Consider the following 27,071-nt stretch of genomic DNA (forward strand, 5'->3'; position numbering starts at 1 on the left):
ACATAGATTTTTAATTGTTTAATTTTTTAAAAATATTAAGTTTTAATATAAACATGACTCTTGTCAGATATTTTATCGCCAGATTAAAACCAATTTGAAAATATTGTTGCACAAATATTAAGCATTTTGTAAGCCCCTCCCATCATATTTTGTTGCTGAACAAAATATGGAACCCCGTAGGTAACCAAATGAACATTCAGTAAAACCGTATTTCATATTTAATATACAAATGTTTATAATATTATTAATCGTTAAACTGTGTAAATCTTAAAACCTAACAAAATTATAATAAAGATTAATTATTAATTGCAGTTTGAAGAAGACAAACAAAGGTTTTAAAAAATCATTAAATCGCTTCTGCTTTTCCATAGTTCATATAGTTAACACAAATCTGACGTCACGGAAACACGCGGTCCATTTTTCACAATCGTTTTGCAGTCCCTAGAAATCCCTCACTTCCACGACAAACTGCATCTGAGTGTTCACCCAAACACCGAGTACATAATTTTAACTGTTTAGCCCTTCGGCATTTCGCCTCGAAGGAAGGAAATTTACTACAGTTCTTAATCGAATGATCTGTAGCTTCGCACAGCTTACATAATAAAGTGGCTTTCACCTCACGTGGGGAAGAAACCATATTGGATTTCATCTAAGGTGAAGAACATCGAGCGGGGCGGCTAATAAATATTCTGTAATTTCAAACAAATGGGACATAATAGTATTCAGAGAAGGGAATCTTTCACCACTTCTACTCATCAATTCTCTTATAACATTAGGAAATTTGGCAAATAATATATGGGATATCAATGCCCCTGAGGTTACACCCTCAGCAAATAATCAGTCCCATAGGACTTGTCAAGTTCGGTCAAATCTCTCTTAACTTTTTCGAGAAATGACTTCAAAATTTTAAAATCCGTTATAAGAGACAGAGGAGGAATAATTTCCTCAAAAACCCGGGTTTTAATCAAATCAGGGTTTAAATATTTTTCCCTTAACAATTTTAGGGCTACATCATAATTATCTGATGTTACATCTAGACTGGAGATTATATCAAATGCATCCCCACCTAGTTTTGATTTAAGCACTAACAGTCTTTCAGCTTTATTTAAACTATCAATGCAAAATTCGAATTTGTTCAGAAATGTTATGAACGAAAATTTATTACCCATGGATGTTCCAGAAAACCTCAGACAGCTCAATTGCATTTTTACAGGCATAGCCGTCAAAGCTTGCATAACTTGAGATGCATCTAAATTAATTTTAACGAAAGCAATTTTTCTTCTATTTCTGAAGAAAACCTTTCCGAAACCTTGCAAAACTGCAATTTCTCCTCTTCTGGAGTCTTGATTAGAATTTGGTCTATCAGGTCATCCAAATTCCTTAACCAAACTCTAATTACTGCTTATTGGGATTTGAAAAAATCTGGTGAAGGGTCGTTAACTTCCAACCACTTCACCACACTATCAATGTGAAACCTTTTGGCATCCCATTTAGACATAAGTTCATTTAGGGCCATATTCTTCCCTCGAGATCAATCAATAAAATAACCGAGATATAATTATCTGCAAATATTAAGGTGGCGAAAACCGCCAATATTATTTCAAAACGGAATTATGTAATCACAAATAAACACACTAACGAAATGGCCGCCAGCAATTAATCTATCTCAAAATTAGGGCTCATGCTCTAAGAAATATGATCGAGTTACACATTTATAACCGAATTCGAAATTCCCAAGCTACTAATGATGCCTAACAAAGTGGAGAGGGGTGGGTGGGAATTAAACCCTTTCGTGTCCCTTAAAGATTTTTTTTATAATAATAAAATTTCAACTCACATTATCATTTGAAAACTGACAACACAACACAAAATAATCAATATACATTAAACATGGCATCACAATTACAAATCAACATTAGCAATCTCAATTTAAATTAATCAATGATTTAAAAATCAAATTAATATCCAATAAGTGCAATAAACACATTCAAAGTGTGACTTTTACAATTAAATATTTAAATTGCGGAAAAAAGAAAAACATCAATGGTTTTTTTTTTTACTCCTGTGTTTGTTTTTACGTCTACAGAATTTGAACCAAAGTTTTTTCTTTTTTTTTTTTTAATTTAGTCACGTATATGATCCACGTGGGATCTTAAATTCGAAAATGCAGTTATAATATGCCAATGACTTACGGCCCCAATTATCAGGTCGAATTAATTTATTATCTAACGTAATTTCAAACGTAAGAAGAATTCCAAACTTTCTTTACTTACTCTTTTTTTTTAATTTAAAAATGCAAACATAGCGTTAATCGAAACTTATCAATGTCTTATTAGTTTTTTGCAACATAAGTTACTGTTATATCCTGTTTCAACGGTATATAATAATATGACAAAATACGCCGAGTGGGATGTGTAACAAAAGAAGGTTTATTCGTACTTCGTAATAATACAAATACAAAATGGCTACTTGCTTTTGAAGTTAGAGAAATGTAAATGGAGGTAAAGAAAAAGGAACTTAGTGTGTGAGAGCTAAACGCTCGTCCCTGGGAAGCTTGGTTAACCGGAATAAACTTGTAGAGTGTAAGATGCGAAACTGGTAGGACACAAGGCTGCAGGGCAAGACTGCAAGACTAAAACGTAAGACTAGACTGCAAACAAGACAAGACGGCCCCTACCGCTCTTTTATATACTGTTTCGTATCCGGTTCGATACGTAGTTATGTCCCTTATAACAGTTACATTAACGAAATAATTACTCTTCTGACTTAATGAAACATAAAAAAAAGTATTTTATCTTTTCTTCGCTTTTTTTTTTTGAGTTAACAACTACGATTTCTAAGAATTATGTTAAAACTTATCAACAATAATCTGCTCAAATTATGAAAAAAATCAAGAATTTGCACAAATCATATAACTAATCATTATGTTGGTACGGGTTTAGGTTCTTCCAAGTCCCAAAACTACCGACCAGCTTTAATAATTACTAAACGTACAACAAGTATAAACGACAAGAATTTATTAACAAACATGAAAACATGACAACACTGCAATTCAGAACATTAAGGTAAAAAGATTACTCACTTCAATAGTGGGGTTTACGGGAGGAGTGAGGACTGTATTCTAGAGTTGTACTTTGTCTGTCCAACATTGTCTTTTAGGAGAAGAACTTTTTGCGTCCGTGCCTCATGTGTACGGACTCTCCTCTTCTTTTTTCAAGGGACCTCACTCCTTACCCTACACCGGTAATCCGGTGCTCTTATTTATTCCCCTACAATTACGTTCGAAAAATGAGATCTTATTACGCTCAGCAAAAAAAACAAAAAAAAACTGAGAATATATTTAAACTAGCCATTTTGCAAAAAATGAGAATCTAACCGTTTGCAAAAATGAGAATCATTTTTTTTCGTCGTTTTGCAAAAAAATGAGAATGTGAGAAATTACATTCTCAATTTCCTTCCTGCAGAAACAAATGAATTCCATAAACAAAAGCCATACTTTTAAACTAAAAATTTATTCACAAATAACAGCAATGAAAGTTCTTTGGTTCTGGTATAGTCCTTTGCAAAACGGTGGCCTGATTTGCCCCCATACGCATGGAGCATTTAGTTCAAATTCCTATTGTTGGAATGTTAGTTCGTTGGTCCTTTGGAAGGATCCATGATGATCATGGAGAACATGGCGTGAATGATGGCAGCTATAATCAGGCATAATGTGAGCCCCTTGGGACTCAAGAAGAAATGAGATAAGATCCAATATTTTGACAATAAACATGATGAACAGTTTCTTGAATGTCATCCTGGATTTGAATAGATTCCGCAATATAACTTGTCTTTGCTTGTAGAGATGTGTTCTTTGTTCACCGACTGTTTGGTGTCCATGAAGGAATTGTCTTGGCTCCCTAGTGAGAGAACCGCTGTGGTTTGAGTCTATCCCGATCCCGTGTTTTTCTTAGACTGAAAAATAAACGCATGAATACAAAAAAGGCGCCAAGTCAAATTACCTGACACATTCAAATTTAAACCAATCACAGACCGGCTACTAGAGCTGTATGGCCGGCCTGAAAGAAAGATGGCGGTTGTATATGGAATTTCTCACAATTTGAAGTTCATTGATTATTTTGTTTTCTTTTTGTTGAAATTCCCGGGACTAACTTCAACTTTACTCGGCGCTTGCAGGTATAGTATTCATGTAATCATATTTGTTTCTCTTTTTTTTTTCATTTAACATTCTTTCATTGTTCTACTGATTATTTCAGCGTCCCAAATGATAACTTGCAAAATATGCTTATTTTTGCTATGTCTTTGCTGGTTATCTCCCTTAGATTTAATGATCCGTTGATATAAGTGCCAATGAAAGAATGTTACATAAAAAAAAAAATGATTACACGATTACTGTAGCCGAGTTCCAGAAATTGCCGGAGAAGTTTACGAAAAGGAAACAAGTTAGCTATCAAACTATACCTGAATGAGGTTAGTCCCAGAAATTGCCGAAGCAGTAAAAAAAAGAAATGCACGGATTCTATACCTGCAAGCGCCGAGTGAAGTTGGTCCTGGAAATTTCAACAAAACAGCAAGTTAATCAACGAACTTAAAATATAACAATGTTAGGTAACAAGAACAACAACAAAAATAAAAATTATTAACGCACACAAAAGTAAATAACCTGTTACAATGTAACGATGTTTATTAATCAACAGCAATAATTAAATAAACTTGTTTGAAACGATGTTAATTAATCAAAAACAAACATTTAATAAACTTGTTAATTAACGAAAATAAAAAAAACTTTTTTGGTAAATATGAAGAATTACTCCACCCTGAAAAAATCCTTTAAAATTACCACTCTAATAGGTTTTTGGGGTCGCTGAAAACGAAAATAACGTTTAAAATTACGGCAAATGAGTAGTTTCTAAGATATAAATAAATGTTAGTTTTCAAAAAGTGGGGGATCACTTTTCTATAATAATTTAACGTGAAATGAGCACCAACTTTGTGGCTACCATTTTTTTGGGCGGGCAACTTTCTTTCCACCCTCGGAAAATCTTTTAAAATCACCACTAACGTTTAAAATTCCAAGAAACAAGTAGTTTTCAAGATATGGAAGAATGCGCTCACTTTATGGTCACCTTTTTAAAAAAAATTTTTTTAACATTTATTTGAAATAAGTCTCATCAAAAACAAGATAAGTTACTTTTCAACCTAATTGGATAAGTTTTTAGTGTTTTTATTCAATGGAAAATGTTTTTTAGTAATGTTGAACGCTGCTGAAGAACAAGAAAAGATGGCCGTGATGTCTTTGAAGACTCGATCATCACTTTAAAATATGAAATAGAACAAAATTTTTGTAGAAACGCACCCAATAAATGTTACCATGACATTTATTTAGTGAACTGTACGCCTGTGGAACTCTCTTCTGTTTGCCTACTTTCAAGCTGACTACAATTTGGTCGTCTTCAAGTCCAACATAAACAAATTCTTGATGAGCCGTCTCCTTAAGTAATCTAATTTACCAAATTTCCACTACTAACGATTACTACGATATTTTCACATCGTACTGCACACTCATTAATCCTTATTCACAAGTGCCCTCCGGCCCTTGATAAGTTGTGACTCCTATGTAAAAAAAAATATTATACAATTCTTGATAAGGCTGTTTATATACTGACAATTTATTCATTGAAAAAAGTTAAAACCGTTATTTATTAATAATTAAATAGAATTCAAATTTGAAAGAAAATGACTATTATAAATGGAAAAAAATTAGACATTCAAATCAAAAATGTACCAACTTACATTTTATTTACTTTTTACTAATGTCTGAACGTAAATCTTAAAATTGATTCAACTAGTCGCAAACTCATCTAAGTATGACGGTAAGTTTAGAGATGGGATCAGGTGGGTGGGAGGGCCAAAACTGTCTGCTTTTTTTTCAATGCTGTCTTTCCATAGGCAACGAAATGAAACGCTATTTGAATTTTCCCCAGTTTTAAAATTATTTTTTTATGTTCCTGATATTCAAGATATACAATCTTTTTTGCAAGATTATACAAAAAAATTCTTATGCTGACGTTTACACATTCATGTACACAAGGAAAATATTGAATATTACATGTAAAAATATTGAAATATTACATGTAAAAATATTGAAATATTACATGTAAAAATATTGAAATATTACATGTAAAAATATTGAAATATTACATGTAAAAATATTGAAATATTACATGTAAAAATATTGAAATATTACATGTAAAATATTGAAATATTACATGTAAAAATATTGAAATATTACATGTAAAAATATTGAAATATTACATGTAAAAATATTGAAATATTACATGTAAAAATATTGAAATATTACATGTAAAAATATTGAAATATTACATGTAAAAATATTGAAATATTACATGTAAAAATATTGAAATATTACATGTAAAAATATTGAAATATTACATGTAAAAATATTGAAATATTACATGTAAAAATATTGAAATATTACATGTAAAAATATTGAAATATTACATGTAAAAATATTGAAATATTACATGTAAAAATATTGAAATATTACATGTAAAATATTGAAATATTACATGTAAAAATATTGAAATATTACATGTAAAAATATTGAAATATTACATGTAAAAATATTGAAATATTACATGTAAAAATATTGAAATATTACATGTAAAATATTGAAATATTACATGTAAAAATATTGAAATATTACATGTAAAAATATTGAAATATTACATGTAAAAATATTGAAATATTACATGTAAAATATTGAAATATTACATGTAAAAATATTGAAATATTACATGTAAAAATATTGAAATATTACATGTAAAAATATTGAAATATTACATGTAAAAATATTGAAATATTACATGTAAAAATATTGAAATATTACATGTAAAAATATTGAAATATTACATGTAAAAATATTGAAATATTACATGTAAAATATTGAAATATTACATGTAAAAATATTGAAATATTACATGTAAAAATATTGAAATATTACATGTAAAAATATTGAAATATTACATGTAAAATATTGAAATATTACATGTAAAAATATTGAAATATTACATGTAAAAATATTGAAATATTACATGTAAAAATATTGAAATATTACATGTAAAAATATTGAAATATTACATGTAAAAATATTGAAATATTACATGTAAAAATATTGAAATATTACATGTAAAAATATTGAAATATTACATGTAAAAATATTGAAATATTACATGTAAAAATATTGAAATATTACATGTAAAAATATTGAAATATTACATGTAAAAATATTGAAATATTACATGTAAAAATATTGAAATATTACATGTAAAAATATTGAAATATTACATGTAAAAATATTGAAATATTACATGTAAAAATATTGAAATATTACATGTAAAAATATTGAAATATTACATGTAAAATATTGAAATATTACATGTAAAAATATTGAAATATTACATGTAAAAATATTGAAATATTACATGTAAAAATATTGAAATATTACATGTAAAATATTGAAATATTACATGTAAAAATATTGAAATATTACATGTAAAAATATTGAAATATTACATGTAAAAATATTGAAATATTACATGTAAAAATATTGAAATATTACATGTAAAAATATTGAAATATTACATGTAAAATATTGAAATATTACATGTAAAAATATTGAAATATTACATGTAAAAATATTGAAATATTACATGTAAAAATATTGAAATATTACATGTAAAAATATTGAAATATTACATGTAAAAATATTGAAATATTACATGTAAAATATTGAAATATTACATGTAAAAATATTGAAATATTACATGTAAAAATATTGAAATATTACATGTAAAATTTGCATTAAAAATGTTACCTTATTAACAACATGAAATATTTTTTGCAATTATCTTTTTGTAAAAATATTGAATAAACAATGCTTAATTCAATGATAATATCATAAGTAAGAAAATTAATTTTTCTTTGAGTTATAATGTTATTTAGGTGCTTGTTCCTGAAAAAAAATTGTTACTATCTACGATGCTTTACCTCCAAATATAATATTTTGATTGCAGAAACTCTCTTTTGGACGAAAGTACTACAGGTTTGCAACAACAGATGCCACATACAAATTCAATACATCTACCCTGATAGCCACTCTTTTATATAGCTTATGAGCACCATTTCTGCCACATTCAGTCATGATAATAAAATGGTACATTACATCCAATGAGCAACATAACAACTGCCATATCTGCAGAGGAAGTAGTTCCTATTTTCTCTCTCACTATTTAGTGCTCCCACCACTACCAGTTGAGACTGGGTCAAATTCTATATTTTTCCAAGATATTGTGCTTCCACAACCATTAACTGATTTTTACATACATACATACAGCATACTGTTTTCATTTTTCGATTCACAAATAATAGTTTCCCCTGCCTGATTCCGTCCATCATGATTGGCTAAGCTCAGACCATATATTTGGGATTAATGGTATTCGCATCAATAAACAAACGCTAATCTACTATTCAAATATGGCGTCCCAATGATAACTACTTTTTCTCCCTCTGACTACATTGCTACGCTTTTTTTTATTAGAATATGCCGACAAAACACACTAGACCTTTAATTCACGAAATAAAATACATTGGTTCTTTCCATTTATACATCATTTTTCATGATTTAAAATTACTGCTACATGATGACATTTCCATAGAGACGAACACATGGGCACAAAAACTTATCGCCCTCAGAGAAGTAGATTTGTTTATTGTGCACGTGTCTTTATATGTAGAAGATTAATTGTTTCCGCAAAACCTAATCGAGATTTTCATCAAGATACTCGGAAATGTGTAAAAGTCATCAATTTAAAGAAATTTTAGGAGTTGGACCTAATATAAAAAATACCTTTGAAAAAAAAACAGTAGGAAAAGAAACGTAGACAATCAAGCATAGTAAAAGTTATGAATTTATTAGGGGAGGTAGTGTTTTTATCGTTTTGTAATGAGGGATATTTGCTCGGTATAGGCCGATGGTTTTCATTGAAAAGATAATTAGTAAAAGTAAGGAATTGTTTAGGGTAGGTTGTTTTAATGGTCGTTTTGGTTAATGACTTCAATACACTTGTTATAATCTGATGGCTTTTGTTGTTTGCTGAGCGTTGCCAAGCGAGACTCACAGAGAAATGGGATGCAAACTACAGAAGATATACATGGAGAGAGAGAGAGAGAGGGAGAGAGAAAGAGAGACAGTTGGGAAGAATAGAAATATTTATATATAATCAGTTGGATTACTACACTGATTGAAAGAACAATTTTTATGTATTTGAGCTGTATTTAATCCTTTTTCCAACCGGATTATATCACGCACTGCATTTTTAATTCTAACTATTGGATTCCTTTTAAATAATTCTCTTTCACTTTTTAGATTACCATTGAAAGATTCTTCAAGTATACAGGAATGTTATTCCCAGTTTGTTTTTGTTCTTTACATTTCCTACATTTTTGAATATTTCTTCATATGTTTTTAACGGACATGAATATTTTACAATTTATGACTATCATAAATTGTAGTTTAAGTTAAAACTTTTATTTTCAAATTCAGCACATGCAAAGCTGTTTCTTACTAAAATAGAATAAGAATTTTATGAACTTTTAAATGGCATAATTAATTGCAATTTTTATAAAGCAGAAAACTATATAAAATATTTTTATATTATTTAACGATATTTCAAAATTATAGGTTGTTATATCCAGCACTTTTGGGTAAAAAAATCATGTAACAATTCAACAATATTTAAAAAAGTAACATATTGAATATTTTTCTTATTCTTGCACCTTATTCTTTAAAATTGTATATGTTGAGGTGTTTAGCCGAGTTGATTCTATCAGCATAAAAGGACTTCATTTCTTATTCTTTTGTATGAATGTGTTCATGTTAATGTGGATCATGTTTGGTTTGGTTTATTCAATTTAAGATTAATGTGTGATAGTTAATTTTTATATTTGTTGGTCGCTTTGCTTTCATTAAATGATGAATGTTGCATCGTATAAGGTTTTCTTTTTCGTAATCTTTCTGGATAGTTTATTATTTTACAATTTTTTTAACTGATTATCATTTAATTTGATTCTCTCTCAAATAGTTTAAATATAGACAGTTCAGAATATTCGGGGAAATTTTATTGTCCATTTATTGTTTAGTTTAGTTTGGTTGCAATTCTATTATGTTGATAAATATCCCAACGTCTATCAATCGACATATGAGTCCATTGTGAGTCAATGCTTTGCAGAAAATATCGATTTTTTGCACCTTTTCTATTATATTCAATGTCTGGTTGGATGACAATGTTCTGTTATGTATTTGTCCCTCTGTATGTCTTTTATACACCGCTGTCACATTTATGTTTGATTGGTTATCGTTCCCAGATATTTGACGATCTGTTATGTTGCATTTCATCACAAACGTTCATGTGGAGTTATGTACATATTTTGATTTGACAAACAATGTTAAGGCCATCTGCTAATATGATATGGAATTCAGGAATTAAGTGGTTAAGGTGCCCAATTGCTGAGCAGCAAACTCTGCACTAGTCATTAGTTTGTAGATGAGCTATTTTTCATTCACTTTTATTTTTAAGATTTCAACTTTCCTTTCAAGTGTTAATTTGTAACATAGCATGGGTGACTATATCAAATACTGAGCAATGAGTGAAATGACGTCATGGTCTATAAAAAGAAGACTATGAAAAGGAGAGAGCATGTTCAAAAAGATGATTATGTTAGAGATGTGGATGACGTTCAAGAGCACATTTGAGAAGACGATTACATGACAGATGTCACAGCCGTAATGAGAAGTCACACATGGAGGTAGAATGAGTGAATAAATATTGTTACAAAAAGTTGAGTTATTTCTTGTTTTATGTTCCTTGTGATATACTCTATCTACAATGTGTGTAAAGGTGTGTAATTCTACGCAATGTGTATACGCATGTGCCTTCTTAAATGTGAATTCCTCAAACATGAATATCCGCATATTTCACATGAGAATGGCTTCTCTCCATTGTGTATACGCAGGTGAAAGTTACGATACGATTTATTAGCAAAGGAAATTCCACACGTTTCACAAGAATATGGTTTCTTTCTTTTTTTTTTCATTTTTCTTAAACTTTTTCTTCTAGGGGATGGGACATCCAACCAGATGTCTGACATTTACCCCTATTTTAGTGAGTCCAACCAAGAGATCTTTTCAGGATTCTAGCCGTCCCTTTCAGTGCAATCGTTTGTATTTCACTTTCACTTGGTTCACCGGGTATGCTTGCTATGTACTTTTTAAAGTTCTTTTTCATAAGCCCAGTTGCACCTATGATGACTGGTATAATTAAAACGTCTTTTAATTTCCAATTTCGTTTCATATCATACATAAGTCCTTGATACTTTGTAATCTTTTCCCTCTCAACTTTGTTAAGCCCTGTATCATTGGGTACACTGACCTCTATTACGGTCGCTTTTTTGTTTTCTCTGTCCCAAATCACTATATCTGGTTTAGCATCTGCGTTTTCAAGATATGTAGTAGTAGGGATTATGTAGTCATAGTGAATAGTGTAGTTGTCATTCCCAACTGTTCGTTCGGGTATATGTTCCCAGGAGTTTTTACTACACTGAATGTTGAGTTTCTTACATATCTTCCAGTGAAGGTATTTGCAAACTCCGTTATGGCGATCTGTATAATAACCGTCTCCAAGTAGGACTTTGCAACCAGAAATCAGGTGGCCCACACTCTCAACCTCAGTGCTACAAAACCTGCATGTATTATTGTTGCTTAGACCACACATCTTTTTGAAGGCGTTTGTCATGAGGCCCTGGTCTTGTGCAGCCAATATCAACCTCTCTTGGTCGTAATGGAGGGATCCTCTTTTGAGCCAGTCCAGGGAACCATCCCTATCAATATATTCTTGGGATAGTTCAGTCGGTAGGTATTTTGCCCGTTTATGGTTGGTCCATTCTTCTGTTTTAACACTATGGAACTGGCTAGTGTATTTTTTTCGACTTTTCTGGGCTATGTCAGTGGCAGGCTTGTTTGGGTTCTCAGTATCATTTGTAAGGCAATCTTTTCCAAAATGAGTGGCAAGTTGTGTTATAGATGTTGTGTTACTTGCTCGATTCTGATAATGGTCTTTAATTTTCATAAGCTTGGGGTTACAGGAACTTATTATGTACTGACCTATGCTGACGATTGTGGCCCTGTGTTGATGATTGACTTCCGAGAGCCCCATACCTCCTTCTCGCCTGGGTAGGTACAAACAAGGCATGCACTGATTTCGATAAATAACTCGGTACAAGGTTAGCATTTTCCTTGTCTTTGTGTCAAGCCAATTTATGTCTTTCTGAGGCCAGTGTGTATTCGTTTGTGCACATTCAAATATGACTTTTGAGAACAGGAATATGCACATAAGTCACATGAATATGGTTTTTCCCCAGTGTGTGTTCGATTGTGTCGAATCAAATGTGATTTTTCAGAAAATGAGGAACCACAAATTTGACAGAAAAATGATTTCTCTCTTTTTTTTTTTCATTTTTCTTAAACTTTTTCTTCTAGGGGATGGGACATCCAACCAGATGTCTGACATTTACCCCTATTTTAGTGAGTCCAACCAAGAGATCTTTTCAGGATTCTAGCCGTCCCTTTCAGTGCAATCGTTTGTATTTCACTTGCACTTGGTTCACCGGGTATGCTTGCTATGTACTTTTTAAAGTTCTTTTTCATAAGCCCAGTTGCTCCTATGATGACTGGTATAATTGAAACGTCTTTTCCAGTGTGTGTATGTTTATGACGGTTTAAATTTGATTCCAGAGAAAAAGATTTTCCCCAGATTTCACAGAAAAATGGTTTCTCCCCAGTGTGAACATACATATGTTTTGTTAACGTTGATTTTGCAGAAAAAAAGATTTACAGATTTTACAGAAAAATGGTTTCTCGCCAGTGTGTGTTCGATTGTGTTGTGCTAACGTTGATTTTGCAGAAAAAGATTTTCCACAGATTTTGCAACAAAATGGTTTCTCGCCAGTGTGTGTTCGATTGTGTTGTGCTAACGTTGATTTTGCAGAAAAAGATTTTCCACAGATTTTGCAACAAAATGGTTTCTCGCCAGTGTGTGTTCGATTGTGTTGTGCTAACGTTGATTTTGCAGAAAAAGATTTTCCACAGATTTTGCAACAAAATGGTTTCTCGCCAGTGTGTGTTCGATTGTGTTGTGCTAACGTTGATTTTGCAGAAAAAGATTTTCCACAGATTTTGCAACAAAATGGTTTCTCGCCAGTGTGTGTTCGATTGTGTTGTGCTAACGTTGATTTTGCAGAAAAAGATTTTCCACAGATTTTGAAACAAAATGGTTTCTCGCCAGTGTGTGTTCGATAATGACAAACTAAAATTGATTTCTTTGAAAATGAACATCCACATGTTTCACAAGAAAATGGTTTTTCGCCAATGTGTCTTTGATTGTGTTGAGTTAACGTTGATTTAGTAGAAAATATTGATTTACAAACATTGCATGAAAATCGTTTCTCTGTATTGGTCATGTTATGATCACGTTGCAAATTTTTAAAAATAATGATCCACACACTTTACAGAATAATGATTTTTATTTTTATGCCCAGATATTATGTCTGAAAATAAATAAAACTAAAATCTCTTAAAGAGTTACAAACTATGAAAAAATGAAAAACAGTTCTGAGCACAGCTGAAAGATTAAATAAAAAAACAACGAAAAAGATACAAAGCCAATATTTAACATGTAAAAAATCTTACTATCAACATTTCATTAATATAAAAATAATTTGTCAATATTTGACATTTAATTAATATTAGTACCGACATTTGAATTAATATTCAAAATTAATTCGTAAATATTTTACAATTAAACGTAATACCAACATTTTTATTAATATTAAAACATAATTTGTCAATATTTAACATGTAATTAAGACTAGCATTTTAATTAATATTAAAAAAGTTTGTCAATATTTAACATGTAGTTAATGCTAATATCAACATTTTAATTGATATCTAAAAATAATTCGTTAATATATAACATGGGATTTCTCAAATTCGTCAATATTTAACATGTAATTAAACTTAATACCAACATTTCATTAATATTTTAATAATTAATCTTAATACAAACAAGTTAATTAATATTTTAAACATAATTCGTCAATATTAACATGTAATTAAACTTAATACCAACATTTCATTAAGACTTGAAAAATAATTTATCTATATTTAACATGTAATTACACCTAATACCAACATTTCATTAATATTTTAAATATAATTTGTCAATGTTAAGTAATTAATCTTAATACCAACATTTTAATTAATATTTTAAAATTAATTCATCAACATTTAATATGATTTTAAAAGAAACTGTGTTTTGTATATTTTCTTTGTTCTAGAAATTTGAAATCTGGACGATATTATAACAAGAAGCAGCACGAACACCATATATACAAAGAATTCAGACGGATACAAGATTTTAGATTCAAAACCAAGGAAAACAAATGCGAATTCTTCCTGGAGAAAATAAAATATTTGTGGAACATAATTGACAAGAATGGCAGTTATTCAGACTTGGCGAGAGCTGCTGCGATAAGGAACATGCCGGCACCAGAAAATACTATCCAATTATAAAATTTCCTAGGGCTCGCTATTACCAGTGCTTCATACCAAAATTGTATTAACAGATCGTCCCTTATGCTTTTGAAACTAAATGTCGCTTTTCTTTAAGAGGAATACCATCAAGTTCTTTAACTTCGTAAATCCTTTTTTTTCCTCCCGCTACATTGACAGCTTTATCTCAACAAACATGTTTTTACCTCGGATAATATGTTAACAATCTAAGCAATGTGCATTTCAAAATATGAAAATCCCATGACTAAAGTTCTAAGAATAAAAATGCACAATAAATACAAAAAAGTTTTACTGTGATGTCTAATTGAATTTATAAAAAAAACATTTGCACAGTATTTTATGTCTACAAAACTAATTTTGTAAATATATTTATCAAAGAGAAATAATCTCGTTTTAATTGGTATTAAAAGAAGAAAATAAGTGCCACAGCAATTAATAACTTATCAGCAAATCATAATCGATTTGAAAGAGGGGTGCAGCAATTTTGTAGATTTGCATTCATCTTTCAAGATGTTTTAGAAATAGAAAGCTTCAAACTGTAACTTCCCTAATACTCTGAGTATGGCATATGAGGCAGAGTTACATAGCTCAATTCATTTAACTTCTGCAAAGTCAATTTAGAAAGATGTGGTCGGGCATTGTCCTGGATAAGAATTGGGCCTTTTCCCTTGACTAATGCTAGGTGTTGTTGAAGTTTCTGATGCGTTTCATCTATTTGTTGACAGTACTAAGGTTATCCTTAAGCTTAGGGAATAACCAAAAGTCACAGAAAGCAAGGTCTGGACTATTGAGAAAGTGAGAAACTGTTGTGATTCCCATGACATCTTTTTCTAATCTTCTCTGAGTACCCTTGAAACAAACTTTCCGCAAATCTTCTGCATCTTCAGTTCCTTGTGAATAATTATGTGTACAGTTCCCACACTATGTTTGACCTTTTTTGTAATATTAGTATGAATGTGTAATATTAAGGAGGCAAAAGAAAGCATGTTAGCTCACGGAAGACATCTTTATTTTCCAAGGGAAGTAACTCGTACAGCACGAATCATAAACAACAAGGAAAGATAATCCATATGTTTACACACTAGCGTGAACCTGCGAACTTATTGTCTCTGTAGACACACGGCGGTCCTTATCCATGAAATTCTTTATTTGGCCAATCAACTCTGATGTTCTGACTTCTTTACTACTCCCACACCTCTTATCATCCCTCAAATACTCCCCTCTTTCTTGGAGTCTTATATGCCAATTAAATCTGATGCACAATTCATATAAGATGGCCTAAAAGCAATCTGAAGCATTCTATACGTTTCTGTGGCATTTTTCCAAGTTTAAAACAGAATTTTATTGCACATCGTTCTTCTAAAGTGTCCTCACATCTATATTGCATTTTTGTGACAATCAGACTTTGATAAGGTGTATTCCAATTCCTGCCGTATCTAGCCATTTGAACCTGGAATCATAAAAATTGTTCAGCCATCTCATAAGATGAATCGCAATAACATACTGAATTTTCCATAGTCTTTTTTAGATTTTTAACTGCCTGCACAAAAAATGCCTGGGAACTTATTGAAGGCATCTCATATTCTAAGTTGGCAATTACTTAGATTTACAAGTTCAAAATTAAAAAAAAAATTGTTTTAATAACGTTCATCTGTGGTAAAAAAAAATCCGAGGTGATTCATTTCCAACTCGTAAATTTCTGGATAATTTGACATGGAATAATTCAAGCACAATATAGCAACGTTAAAGAAAATGACAAACATGAAATAATAACAAATATATATCATTGTGAAAGTTTAGGTAATGAAAGACAGAAGTGTCTATCAGGTTATTTCACCAATATTTGTTAGTTGAAAATAGATGCCACTGTAAAGCAGGAATTTACACATTGCATTCTAGAAATGTACAAAAATAGCCAAGAGTGAGCTTGTTAGCATTTCACTATAATATTGCATCAGACAACTGAAGGAGAAGTGAATGATGTAGGACAAAGCCAGACTTCATGAGAAAGAAGGTGCCATGGTTCAGCCACTTTTTCATTCAGTAATAACAGAATATCGCAAGCCAACACACATTATCTTCTGTAGTTTTATATTATCAGTCTTTCTTTGTTACATGTAGATACAATTTCTAAAATCAATTAGAAATAAAAACATGAATGACTTCGGGTTTAGATAAAGTGTTGCTCATTTGTCAGTTTAACAACTTTCGATTTGGTTACTAAAATGAATGGCAACCAATGAGGCAAGCCACCACAAAGGTTCCAAGAAATCAAAGAAATTTGAATTCATGTGGATGCAGAAATTTGGTATCTGTGAATTCTATCAGAGACATGTACATAATATTGTTTTTTTTAAACAACTGAAACAAAGTTATTTTGTATTTTATAGACAATACTACAACAGCATAAAGACTACAAATCACATTGAACCCTAAAAATAAGAGATGTAACAAAAACAAAATACGTTCATTGCATATATGATGAAGAAAAGGACGATTTGTTTACATTTAGTTGGCCACAAGTAGTAACAATAAAGATGGCGGACAATAAATAATTCATGCACGTGTGTTGGACGTAAAGGTTGAAAATGCAATGAAAAAATATTTTCTATTTTTTTCTTTTTGAAATTGCGTTTTTTGTTGTTTATTTTTTGTATATTTCGCTGATTATTTAACGATATTGGTATGTGTTTCATTTGCAACAGTGAGGACGCTTTAAAATGTTTTTTTAAGATAGATTGTTCCGCATTAATGAGAAATGTTCATTAGGTCATGATTCTTGAAAAAAATCACGTCGGGGTTACCACTTTGTAGAGAGGAGGCAGGATGGTCTGCTTGTGTTATAGACGATCCCATCCCCATTGTGTTGTTAGGTTAATTGAATGAACTGAATTGATTGACTGGTAAAAAGATTGAAATGCAAAGGTCGCACAATGATGATGAAAACATACCGATATATATTAGTGAAAGAATGCAGATTTATTTACATAAATTTACATAATAAATATAATAAGGATATGGATAGAAAGAATAAGAGTTCATTGAGAAGGAGTAACGTTACTTGTGATTGATGAGAGGCTGAGGGGTTAGTCAGGAGCACTGTTGATGGCCGATGCCACTGGAGCGGTATCTGTTACATCTTGACTGCTTGAGGGTCCAGCACAAAAGAGAGAGAGATATAAGACACAAGAAGTGACGTGGCTTTGTCGCTCTCTGGTTATCAGAGTTAAAGGGCGACAATCGAGTAAGCTTGGAAATTTCCATTCCCACAAACTTAATGCTAAGACAATGGAAAAATGTATAAAGAACAAAGTACAATACAAAAAAGTAAGTTTATTTTCTGTTTTTCTTTCTGTGGATTAATTTATGTGGATAGCTTGGGATCGGACAAATTTCATCCAAACTTCCAAGAACAGGAAATTATAAAATGTCCAAAAGTAAGCTGATCTAAGTAAAGACTTGCATTTTAGTGCTAAACCTGTGTAACTCTCTTTAGACATCATATTTATAAGTGAGGATTAGTTAGCATGTTTTAGTTTTATTTGGGTGGTCATTAGTAAAAAGACGATAAAGATTTTTTTTGCTTCTTACAACTTTCACAGTGTGCCGAGAGATTTGTTATGATAACATTAATGAAATGTTTTAATTATTGAGGAGTCTGAATAATTAAAAATAACAAAGATAAAAGAACTTAGACCCTTCCCCAAATAAGATGATAATTTAATTTGCTTGAAGACGTCAAAATAAATAATTATTTTGAAGTCATTATTTTAAAATATTGTGAACGGGGTGCTGATCCTCTATTTAAAACTATAATGTATACGGCCCACCCCACCCATCCAGAACAATCCATATTTTCATTACTGAATTGTTGTTGCTTTGTGCCATATTTTCCTATTTATTTACTTGTACCATTTTTACCAAACACATCATTTTTTACAATGTGTTCAGAGGTCTGTCATCACATTGTTGAAATTAATACAAATTTAATGAAAATTTATGAACAAGGGAGATAACTTGAGAATTTCACTGAATTATTTATTTTAATGTTCGCATTTTTAATTATATATATATATATATATATATATATATATATATATATATATAGCTTAGTGCGTTAGAAGAAAAGAGTGAGCTCAATTCTATAAGAGGAGGCTTATCTGGACAATATAAAGCTCAACAAGTATCCTTGGAGCTTCTTTAAGAGAACAAATAGGAAAGGGAAATGAAGTCACAAAAACTATATATTGGTTAATTTATTCAATAAGGTAATTTGTTGGGGGATAGAAGGGACACTTTATGCAAGGCCTTTCAAAGCCTAATGCTTCTCATCAGAAGAGTAGAGAAGATGCTAGGCAACATAGTCGGGATGCGGCGTCTAGCGTGGGATTCATTAGGAATGAAATAGATCAATTAAAATTATAGATTATGTTAAGGGGAGTTTTATCGAATTCTAAATAAAGGAGACGCGTATAATATAGAGTGTAATGAAGAAAGGTGTATAGGGTATTTATCATAGTCTTAAATGTATGTAGTGTATGTTTTGTAATTTTATTTCATTGGTGTGTAAGATGTCTATTATCTATGGAGGGGCATTTTTTGACAGATGCAACCAACACGACAATAGCACTATGAAGTGGGTTATAATTTTGGGAGGGTTATTATGGTTATGATTTAAGGTGAAAGAGTGAATGGGTGTGTCCTAAGCAGGGTTTTAATTTAGAGAAGTGAGGGAGGGTTCGAAAGTGGGTTAAAGAAGCAAGTTATGGGATGGGTCTGGGTGGATAGTTGTAAGGCTATAATAATAGATTTCAGAATACCAATATATGTTAGATAACATGTAGCAGTAATTCTAGGTTTTCTTTGTTATTAGATATACAGGGAGGGGGTTTGGGTATAAGGCAAAGGTAAAAAGATAGGGTAGCAAAGTCTTTGGAGATATATAAAAGGACACAAAAGAGAATTTTGGATGTAGATGATTGGCGTGGAGGATTAATAGAGGAAAATGTACTATTAATAATAGTAATAATAATAACAATGACAATAATAATAGCAATAATAATAAAAATACTGATTATGGAAGAGAAGTACTGCCGACAAATTGACAAAATGCACCAGAAACTCCAATGTATGTGCCTGAGATTAGTCAATGTGAAGGGATCAATTCTCCTTAATGACAATGCTCGCCTGCATGTTACTCAACTGACCCTGCAGATGTTGAAGAAATTGGGCTACAAGACTCTGCCTCATCCACCATATTCATCGAACCTCTCACCCACCAATTATCACTTTTTCAAGCATCTTGACATCTTCTTATGTGAAAAATGCTTCAAAAGCCGAGATGATGCCAAATCGGCCTTCAATGACTCCATCGCTTCCAGAACTCTGGATTTGTTTCTTGTTGGTAAAATTGTGCCGATTCTAGTGGTTTTTATTTCGATTTATAAAGTTTATTATGAAAGGAGTTATGATCTGTTGAAGTTGAACACAAAAAAATACATTATTTCTGCACCAAACTAATATTTGTTCAAAGTGAATATATAATAGCAAGGAACACGTTTTTATAAGAGGTTTTCAAGTAAAAAAATAATCAGGCACGTGCAAAAAATAATTTGCACCTATAAAGGAGAGAGATTATAAAAAGAGACTTATCCTATAGTTTTTTTTTTTTTTTAAATAGCTTTCATTTAATTTTTTATTGCATTTAAAATATAAAAACATTAAGTTAATTTCTTAGGGCAATAATTGGTGAAATAAAGACAGGTTTTAGTTTTAAAAGCCAATTTATCATAAGTTTTTTGTAGGTTTCCGACCACTTTTTGAGTGTATTTGAAAGATTAAAAACTAAAGATAATTTCCAAATTGAAAAGAATATTTGTACGCATGAAAAATGTTTTCACAACCAGCTAAAAAATTCAGATGCCATTTATTTTTCAAATTCGCTGGAAAAACTGAATTTTTGAGATTAAATAAAGATAAATAAAACTACTTGAAAACAAAATTAAAAGAGCCAGGTAGGTATAAAATTAACTTTTATTGACTACAGTAATATTCATTTCTTGTGTATATTTTTTCTTATAGTTGTTTGTTGCCTTCTCTGCTAAATACTTGAAAATTATACATATAGAAACATTATGAAAAAAAACTCCTTAAAATCTGTATTAATAAATTCGATATAACTCAAAGAAAAATTAATTTCCCGAGCTACCAATATTATCATTGAATTAAGCATTGTTTATTTAATATTTTCACACAAAAAATGATAATTACAAAATATATTTCTACATTTTTTTTTAATTACATATTCGCATAATTTTTATATGTAAGATTCTAATATATTCCTTGCTTGAATGAATGTGAAAATTTTGGTGTAAGATAATTTTTATATAATATTGAACAATAATTTTTTTTTTACATAGGCATAACCACTTACCAAGGCCAGAGACCACTCGAGGATAAAGGTTTAAAGTGTACAGTAGTCAATTGGACAATATAGTAATCATTAGTAATGGAAATTTGGTAAATTTGTTAACTTAAGTGGAACAGCTCATCAAGAACTTGTTTACATTGGACTTGAAGACAACCATATTGTAGTCAGCTGGAAAGCAGGAAAACGGAAGATAATTCCACAGGCATGCAGTTCTAAGAAAGAAACTTGTTCATGGAATCTACGTTTAAGTTTAGGCACAGATAAAGAGTGGGAGGAATTATTGATAGTGTTTTTAGCTAGACAAGTGTTTCTTGTGAAAGTTTGGCGAGGGGGGACCATAGATTGAAGCTCAGTCGAGCACTTGCCATGAAAATAACGATAAAGCAGAGACAAACTTCGCAACATCTCTTCTGTGAGATAGAGGTTGCAGGGAAGAGAAAAGAACATCTCCTACGAGGTTACAAAGTCTATTTTGGACTCTATCAAGGCAGGATAAGTCCTTTCTAGTAGCTCCTGCCCAGATGTGGCAACAGTACTCCATCCTTGGACGTACCTGGCTCTTATATAGATAGGGAATTGCATCAGCAGTGAGATATCTACTGGATCGATAGAAGGATCCCACCATTTTTCCAGCGGCCTTGGCAACAGATTTGATGCATGTGTTCCATTTCAGATCAGGAGTAAAGGTCAAGCCCAGAAGCTTGTAAAAACATGAGGCCTCCCCAAAACGAGAGCCATTCATTTCAATTGATGCTAGATAGCGATCAGAACATTGATGGTGTAAAGATAGAAGCTTGGTTTTAGATGCATTAAAAGTAACCAGCCACTCCTTTCCCCATTGTACCACGTGCTCAAGATCAGGGGAGAGAGAAGCAGAGAGAACTTGGTCGTTTACAGTCTTAGATATGCTACCATAGATGGTAGTGTCATCAGCATAAATGTCTACAAATGATGTAAGGATGTGATTTGGAAGATCAGGAAAAGAGGGACTCCAGTATTAATACTGTGAGCTTCTGATTTTTGCCTATCAACTACTACTTATGAACCTATCAAAGAGAAATGATTTAATAACTGAGAAGATATTTCCAGCTATACCATAGCTGGAGATCTTGTGAAGTACATCTTTATGCCATACCCTATCAAAGGCCTTTGATATGTCAAGAGCAATTGCTCTAGAAAGGTTGCCTCCATTGAGAGATTCGCTAATCCTATGAGATATAACTGTAAGTACATCTGCTGTAGATCTAGCAGAATGGAAACCATATTGTGTGTCACTAAGAAGGTTATTTTTGCTGAGATGGTTGATTACTTCTCTATTTAACATAGATTCCAGCAACTTACTGATAATGCACAGGAGACTTATTGTCCTATACTGAGAGGGGGATGAGCGATCACCTGAATGCTTAAATACAGGGCATACTGATAAGATTTTCCAGGGTAATGGGAAGCAATTCTCTTTATGACAACGTTTAAACAGTTTTGTAAGTATGGGCGCTTGTTCAGGTTGAAGGTTTTTGAGTACTATAATTGGAATACCGTCAGGGCTGGTTGCTTTACTGGAATCAAGGTTCTTGATTAGTTTGACAACATCACGTACAGATATTTGTATATCACATAGCATGTTTTCTGATACAGGAGGAAATATTGGGGGTTGGTTGCCTTGGTCGCAAAGGGTAGAATTAGCTGCAAAGTTCTTGGCAAAGAGTTTGGCTTTGTCTGATGCTGACAAGATTACCTCAGGTCCATTGATGATAGTTGGGATAGAGCACACACTTCTGTTCAGGATTCTTTTTACTATTTGCCAAAATTGGTGAGAACTAAGCCGCTGCTCAGCTACTTTGGACTTGACGGACTAAGCATACACCTCTCTAGAATTCTTTATTACTTTCTTACAATGATTGCTGGCAGTCCTGAAAGCGGCTTTAGCCTCCATGCATCTATTACATTGGAAGCAATAGAAAAAGTGATTTCTGTGTGCAATGGCAGTAGTACATTCTGGAGAGAACCATGGCTGGCTGTTAGGTTTTTGCTGGAACTTTTCGAGGGTATGAAATGGTCTATACCTACCATTAACCATTCCGTCACGTTTGATACTATAGAGGACACATCCTTTTTAAACATGGAACGCAGAGGCAGATCAGATATAAATGTACAGAAGCTATCCCAGTCAGCCATAGCGTATCGATATACTGTATGATGGAGATGTACGTCTGAGGACTTATTACATTTCATTTTTATTTTTAAATTTAAAAGCAGGAACATAGAAAAATAATTAAATTAAAAATGGTATAAATCATACACACGTTTATGATAGGAATGTACGGATGCTAGTCTGGAGAAAAAAAGTACCCCCAAACTACCTGACATCATTTTCAGACAGCCTTTCGACTGTCTGACATTTGGGTTTCCATATAACACATGCTTACAAAACTTCCGTTAGTTGGGATTCTGTCCTTTGCAGAATCGATCGCTTTTGGTGGCTAATTAAGCAATGTTTTGTACAAACAAGATGTTTTTTTTTTGTTTTTTTTATTCAATTCAATATCTTAGAACTTTACTAATTATCTTTGAAGCAGACATAGGAAACTAATATTTATCTTTTAAAGGATTTTTACAATTAATTTATTTAACTTCAAAATGTAGCTGAAATTGTCAGCTGTGAAAACATTTTTCATTATAACATTTTTTTCATGTGTACAAGTATTTTTTTTTCCTTTTTGGAATTAACTTTAATTTTTTAATGAGGTACGTGCAAAATGAACGCTGATGCTCAAAATGTATATTTTGACTCCTCCCTTTACTTAAAAATTCACGAAAATTAGGAAATTAACCAATTTCAATGAAATTTTCAGTATTTATCAAATAATGATCGCAAAATATAATGCACTAATTATTTTTTATTTAAATCTTAGTGAAAATGTACTATTTTGTTTAAACAAAAAATACCTTTACTAAAGTTATGGTTTTCAGTAATAAATAAAAAAAAACGCAAAAATTTGTTTTTGCGTTTTTTTTATATAAAGAAAGAATCGTAATTTGTAACAATAAAAAATAAAATAATTTTTACAGGAACATTACGAGAAAAGCCCCTAAAGTCCGTATTAATGAAATCGATATAAATATATAAATTATAAATATATAAATTATAAATATATAAATTATAAATATATAATATAAAGATATATAGAAAAATTAATTTCTTGAACTACCAATATTATTATTGAATTAAGCATTGCTTATTTAATATTTTCACACAAAAAATTAGAATTGCAAAAATTATTTCTACTTTTTTTTTACGTTTACATTTTTAACGTAATCTTTACATGTAAGATTCTAATATTTCCATTACAAGCATGAACGTATAACCATCAACATAAGATAATGTTCATATAATCTTGGAAAATAAAGTAAAAAAATATAAATTGAGAAACAGGAACATAAAAAATAATTTAATTAAAAAATGGTAAAAATTATACGAACATTCCATGTTGGTAAGTATGGATGCACAGACTTGAAAAGAAAACCAGTCTGTTTTGCCCACCCTCCTTCTCTCTTCAACTACCCACCTGTTTGTGTTTATCAACTTTAAATTTTATGTAAACATTCTGATAAATTTTAACGTAAGTTTGTATTTTTTTAGTGTGTAATTTTTTCAATGATTATAAATTGTTTTCTTAACCAATTGTAATTCTAGCTTAATATTAATAAATAATAGTGCTAACTTTTTTTTTCAATGAATAAATTGTCAGTAGCATAATTAATGAATTTAATTAACTTTTATGCATTTTTAAATGAAGGAAAGGGGGTCTGCAACTCAAAAAAGAAAAAAAGTAGCAAAGTCGCTCGGTATGGCGGAATAATGTTAAAGAAATAAATTATGTGTAATTTGTCCTTCCGTACATATTTGAATTTTGCCGCCAGAGTTTTTTTTTTTTTGGATACGATAAACAAGTCTCGTTCTTACCAGTGTCATATTTTTGGATAATTATTACTTTTTTTTTTTCAAAAGTTAAGTACATTTATTGTATTAATTCATTATCTTAAGACTTTAACTTAATACTTAACTTGGAAATAATTCCAGAAAACTTATATTTTTTTTTTTTGCCAGAGAAATGTAAACACGATCTTTTCATAATGAATTTTTACGTGAAATGTAGGGTTTTTCAGATTTGAGATAAAATTATTCCATGTATTTTTTTTTTATTTCACACACTTTTTTCTTGGAGAAATTAACTTTAAACTATAATCTTTCAAACGCAATAAAAAAGTAATCGAAAATTAAAAAAATTATTATGATTAGCCGGCTTTAACCCCCCCCACCGAAGCAGCCATTAAATTGCTCGTACATATCTTTATTCTTTGGAATACAATCAAAAAGTAGTTGTAAACCCACAAAAGAATTATGATAAACCGGTTTTCAAAACTATGTCTCCCTATATTTTCCCACAATTTTTGCCCACAGCTATTTACTACTCTCATTCTTTGTTTATTATATGCAAATAGCATCCCTCTGCCTGTTCTACTTTTCTACTTTAACGGTGAATGCTCCAAAGAATTGCAAGCACTTGTACCCCCTCGACAAACCTGACAAGCAGCAAAATCCCACCCCTTCACAGTTAAGATCCTTAGATGTAAGAGAGCCTTCTACTCCAGTAGTTTCTTTTCCAGAACGACTAGACTTTGGAATTCCCTTCCAGGTTCTTGCTTCCCCAACTGTACGGACATGCAGAAGTTCAAGTGTAATGTGAACCGACATCTTGCTGCCCACCAACTCCCCACATAGTACTCCAGTAGCTTATGTCCCTGATAGTAGCCCCTACATCAAAGTTGTAATGTGCCTTGTTTGGGGTGAAAATGTAATAAAAAAATAAAAATAAAAAAAATATTTCGGTGCTGATGCATTTTTGGTCCCGCGCTATTTTTAAATAGGTTTTTCAGCTTATATTCAAGTTTCAAAATGTCGTTTTTTCTTTTTATCAAGTTGTTAGTTGGAAGCACACAATGGTTACAAAACACTCTCCCCCTCCCCATATTAAGAATGGCTTTCAACATAATAGCGTTATTATTTCAGTCAGCACGGTAACAAAATTGCACAAGTACCAACATTTCTACATGAAAACCAAAGCGAAACACAATGGTTTGTATGCATCTCTGCAGTAAAAAAGAACCCCCAAAACAATTAGATTCAACTAATACTTACTTTTTTGTTTGACAATTTGCTTTCAACAAAGAAACGATTATCAGACTTGTTAATTAAAACAAGACGAGTTTAACGAGTGGAAGTCAACATTTAAGATGGCGACCGGAAAAGCAATTTCGCAGAGAATTAAAATAATTATTTTCAATTATTGTGATTTCAAGTTTTGTTTTTATTTTTCTGTTGTTACGTATTGTGTTAAATTAAAATTTATGGTTTTATTGCTAAAACATTACTAATAATGTCTATAAAAAGAAAAAGAAAACACTTGTTTTAATGTTAATAAATAAATAAATAAATAAATAAAATCAACAATTTTTTTTTTTTAGATCCGGAAGTTAAATTGAACACTAAAAAAAGAAAACACATAATTGTTTTTAATGTAAAAAAAAGTCAAACCACTTTCAATGTGAGTGGGGATAAAAAAAAACAAATAATAATAATCGCAGGGAAAACTGTTTCTGAAGTCAAATTGAACAAGAAGAACGGTCATACAAGAAAGTAAATATTGTATCACTTAATAATATTACCATTAATGGTAGCACAATTATCTTTATTAAGGTGGCACGTGCCCGCTGTGGTGTAAAATTAAATTGTTATAATTCAAACTGAAATAAGTTTTGCTGACTGACCGCAATGTCGGGTATCAATTCAATAGAACGTTATAATTGAAAAGTGACCCCCCCCCCCACGTTGAAAGTTATTAAATAAACTTTTTTAAAAAATTGAATTTTACT

The 27,071-nt window shown here is 31.1% G+C and overlaps 1 protein-coding gene across 4 annotated transcripts; it reads right to left on the reverse strand.

Annotated features, from left to right (window-relative positions):
- Positions 1–3,493: 3,493 nt before the first annotated feature.
- Positions 3,494–26,432, reverse strand: LOC145296973 (uncharacterized). Of its 4 annotated transcripts, none has more exons than XR_013870090.1 (2): positions 26,338–26,432; positions 3,494–3,954 (listed from the first exon to the last, which is right to left on the reverse strand). XR_013870090.1 is itself a non-coding variant. In XM_080143199.1 (2 exons), exon 2 carries the CDS (start codon positions 13,594–13,596, stop codon positions 12,940–12,942), a length of 657 nt encoding a protein of 218 aa, XP_079999325.1. In that variant the 5' UTR covers positions 13,597–13,683; positions 26,338–26,432; the 3' UTR covers positions 9,831–12,939. The 4 variants fall into 4 exon arrangements, 1 of the variants encoding a protein (XP_079999325.1); XR_013870091.1 differs by having other exon boundaries at positions 3,494–4,550; positions 26,338–26,426; XM_080143199.1 differs by lacking the exon at positions 3,494–3,954 and adding an exon at positions 9,831–13,683.
- Positions 26,433–27,071: the final 639 nt, after the last annotated feature.

Source organism: Euprymna scolopes, chromosome 17 (genome assembly GCF_053919585.1).
Source record: "Euprymna scolopes isolate OS-2025 chromosome 17, ASM5391958v1, whole genome shotgun sequence".
NCBI classification, from domain to species: Eukaryota; Metazoa; Mollusca; class Cephalopoda; order Sepiida; family Sepiolidae; genus Euprymna; species Euprymna scolopes.

Coding starts and splice junctions, on each gene's coding strand:
- LOC145296973 (XM_080143199.1), bottom strand. CDS start 13,596: ATGACCAATACAGAGAAACGATTTTCATGCAATGTTTGTAAATCAATA.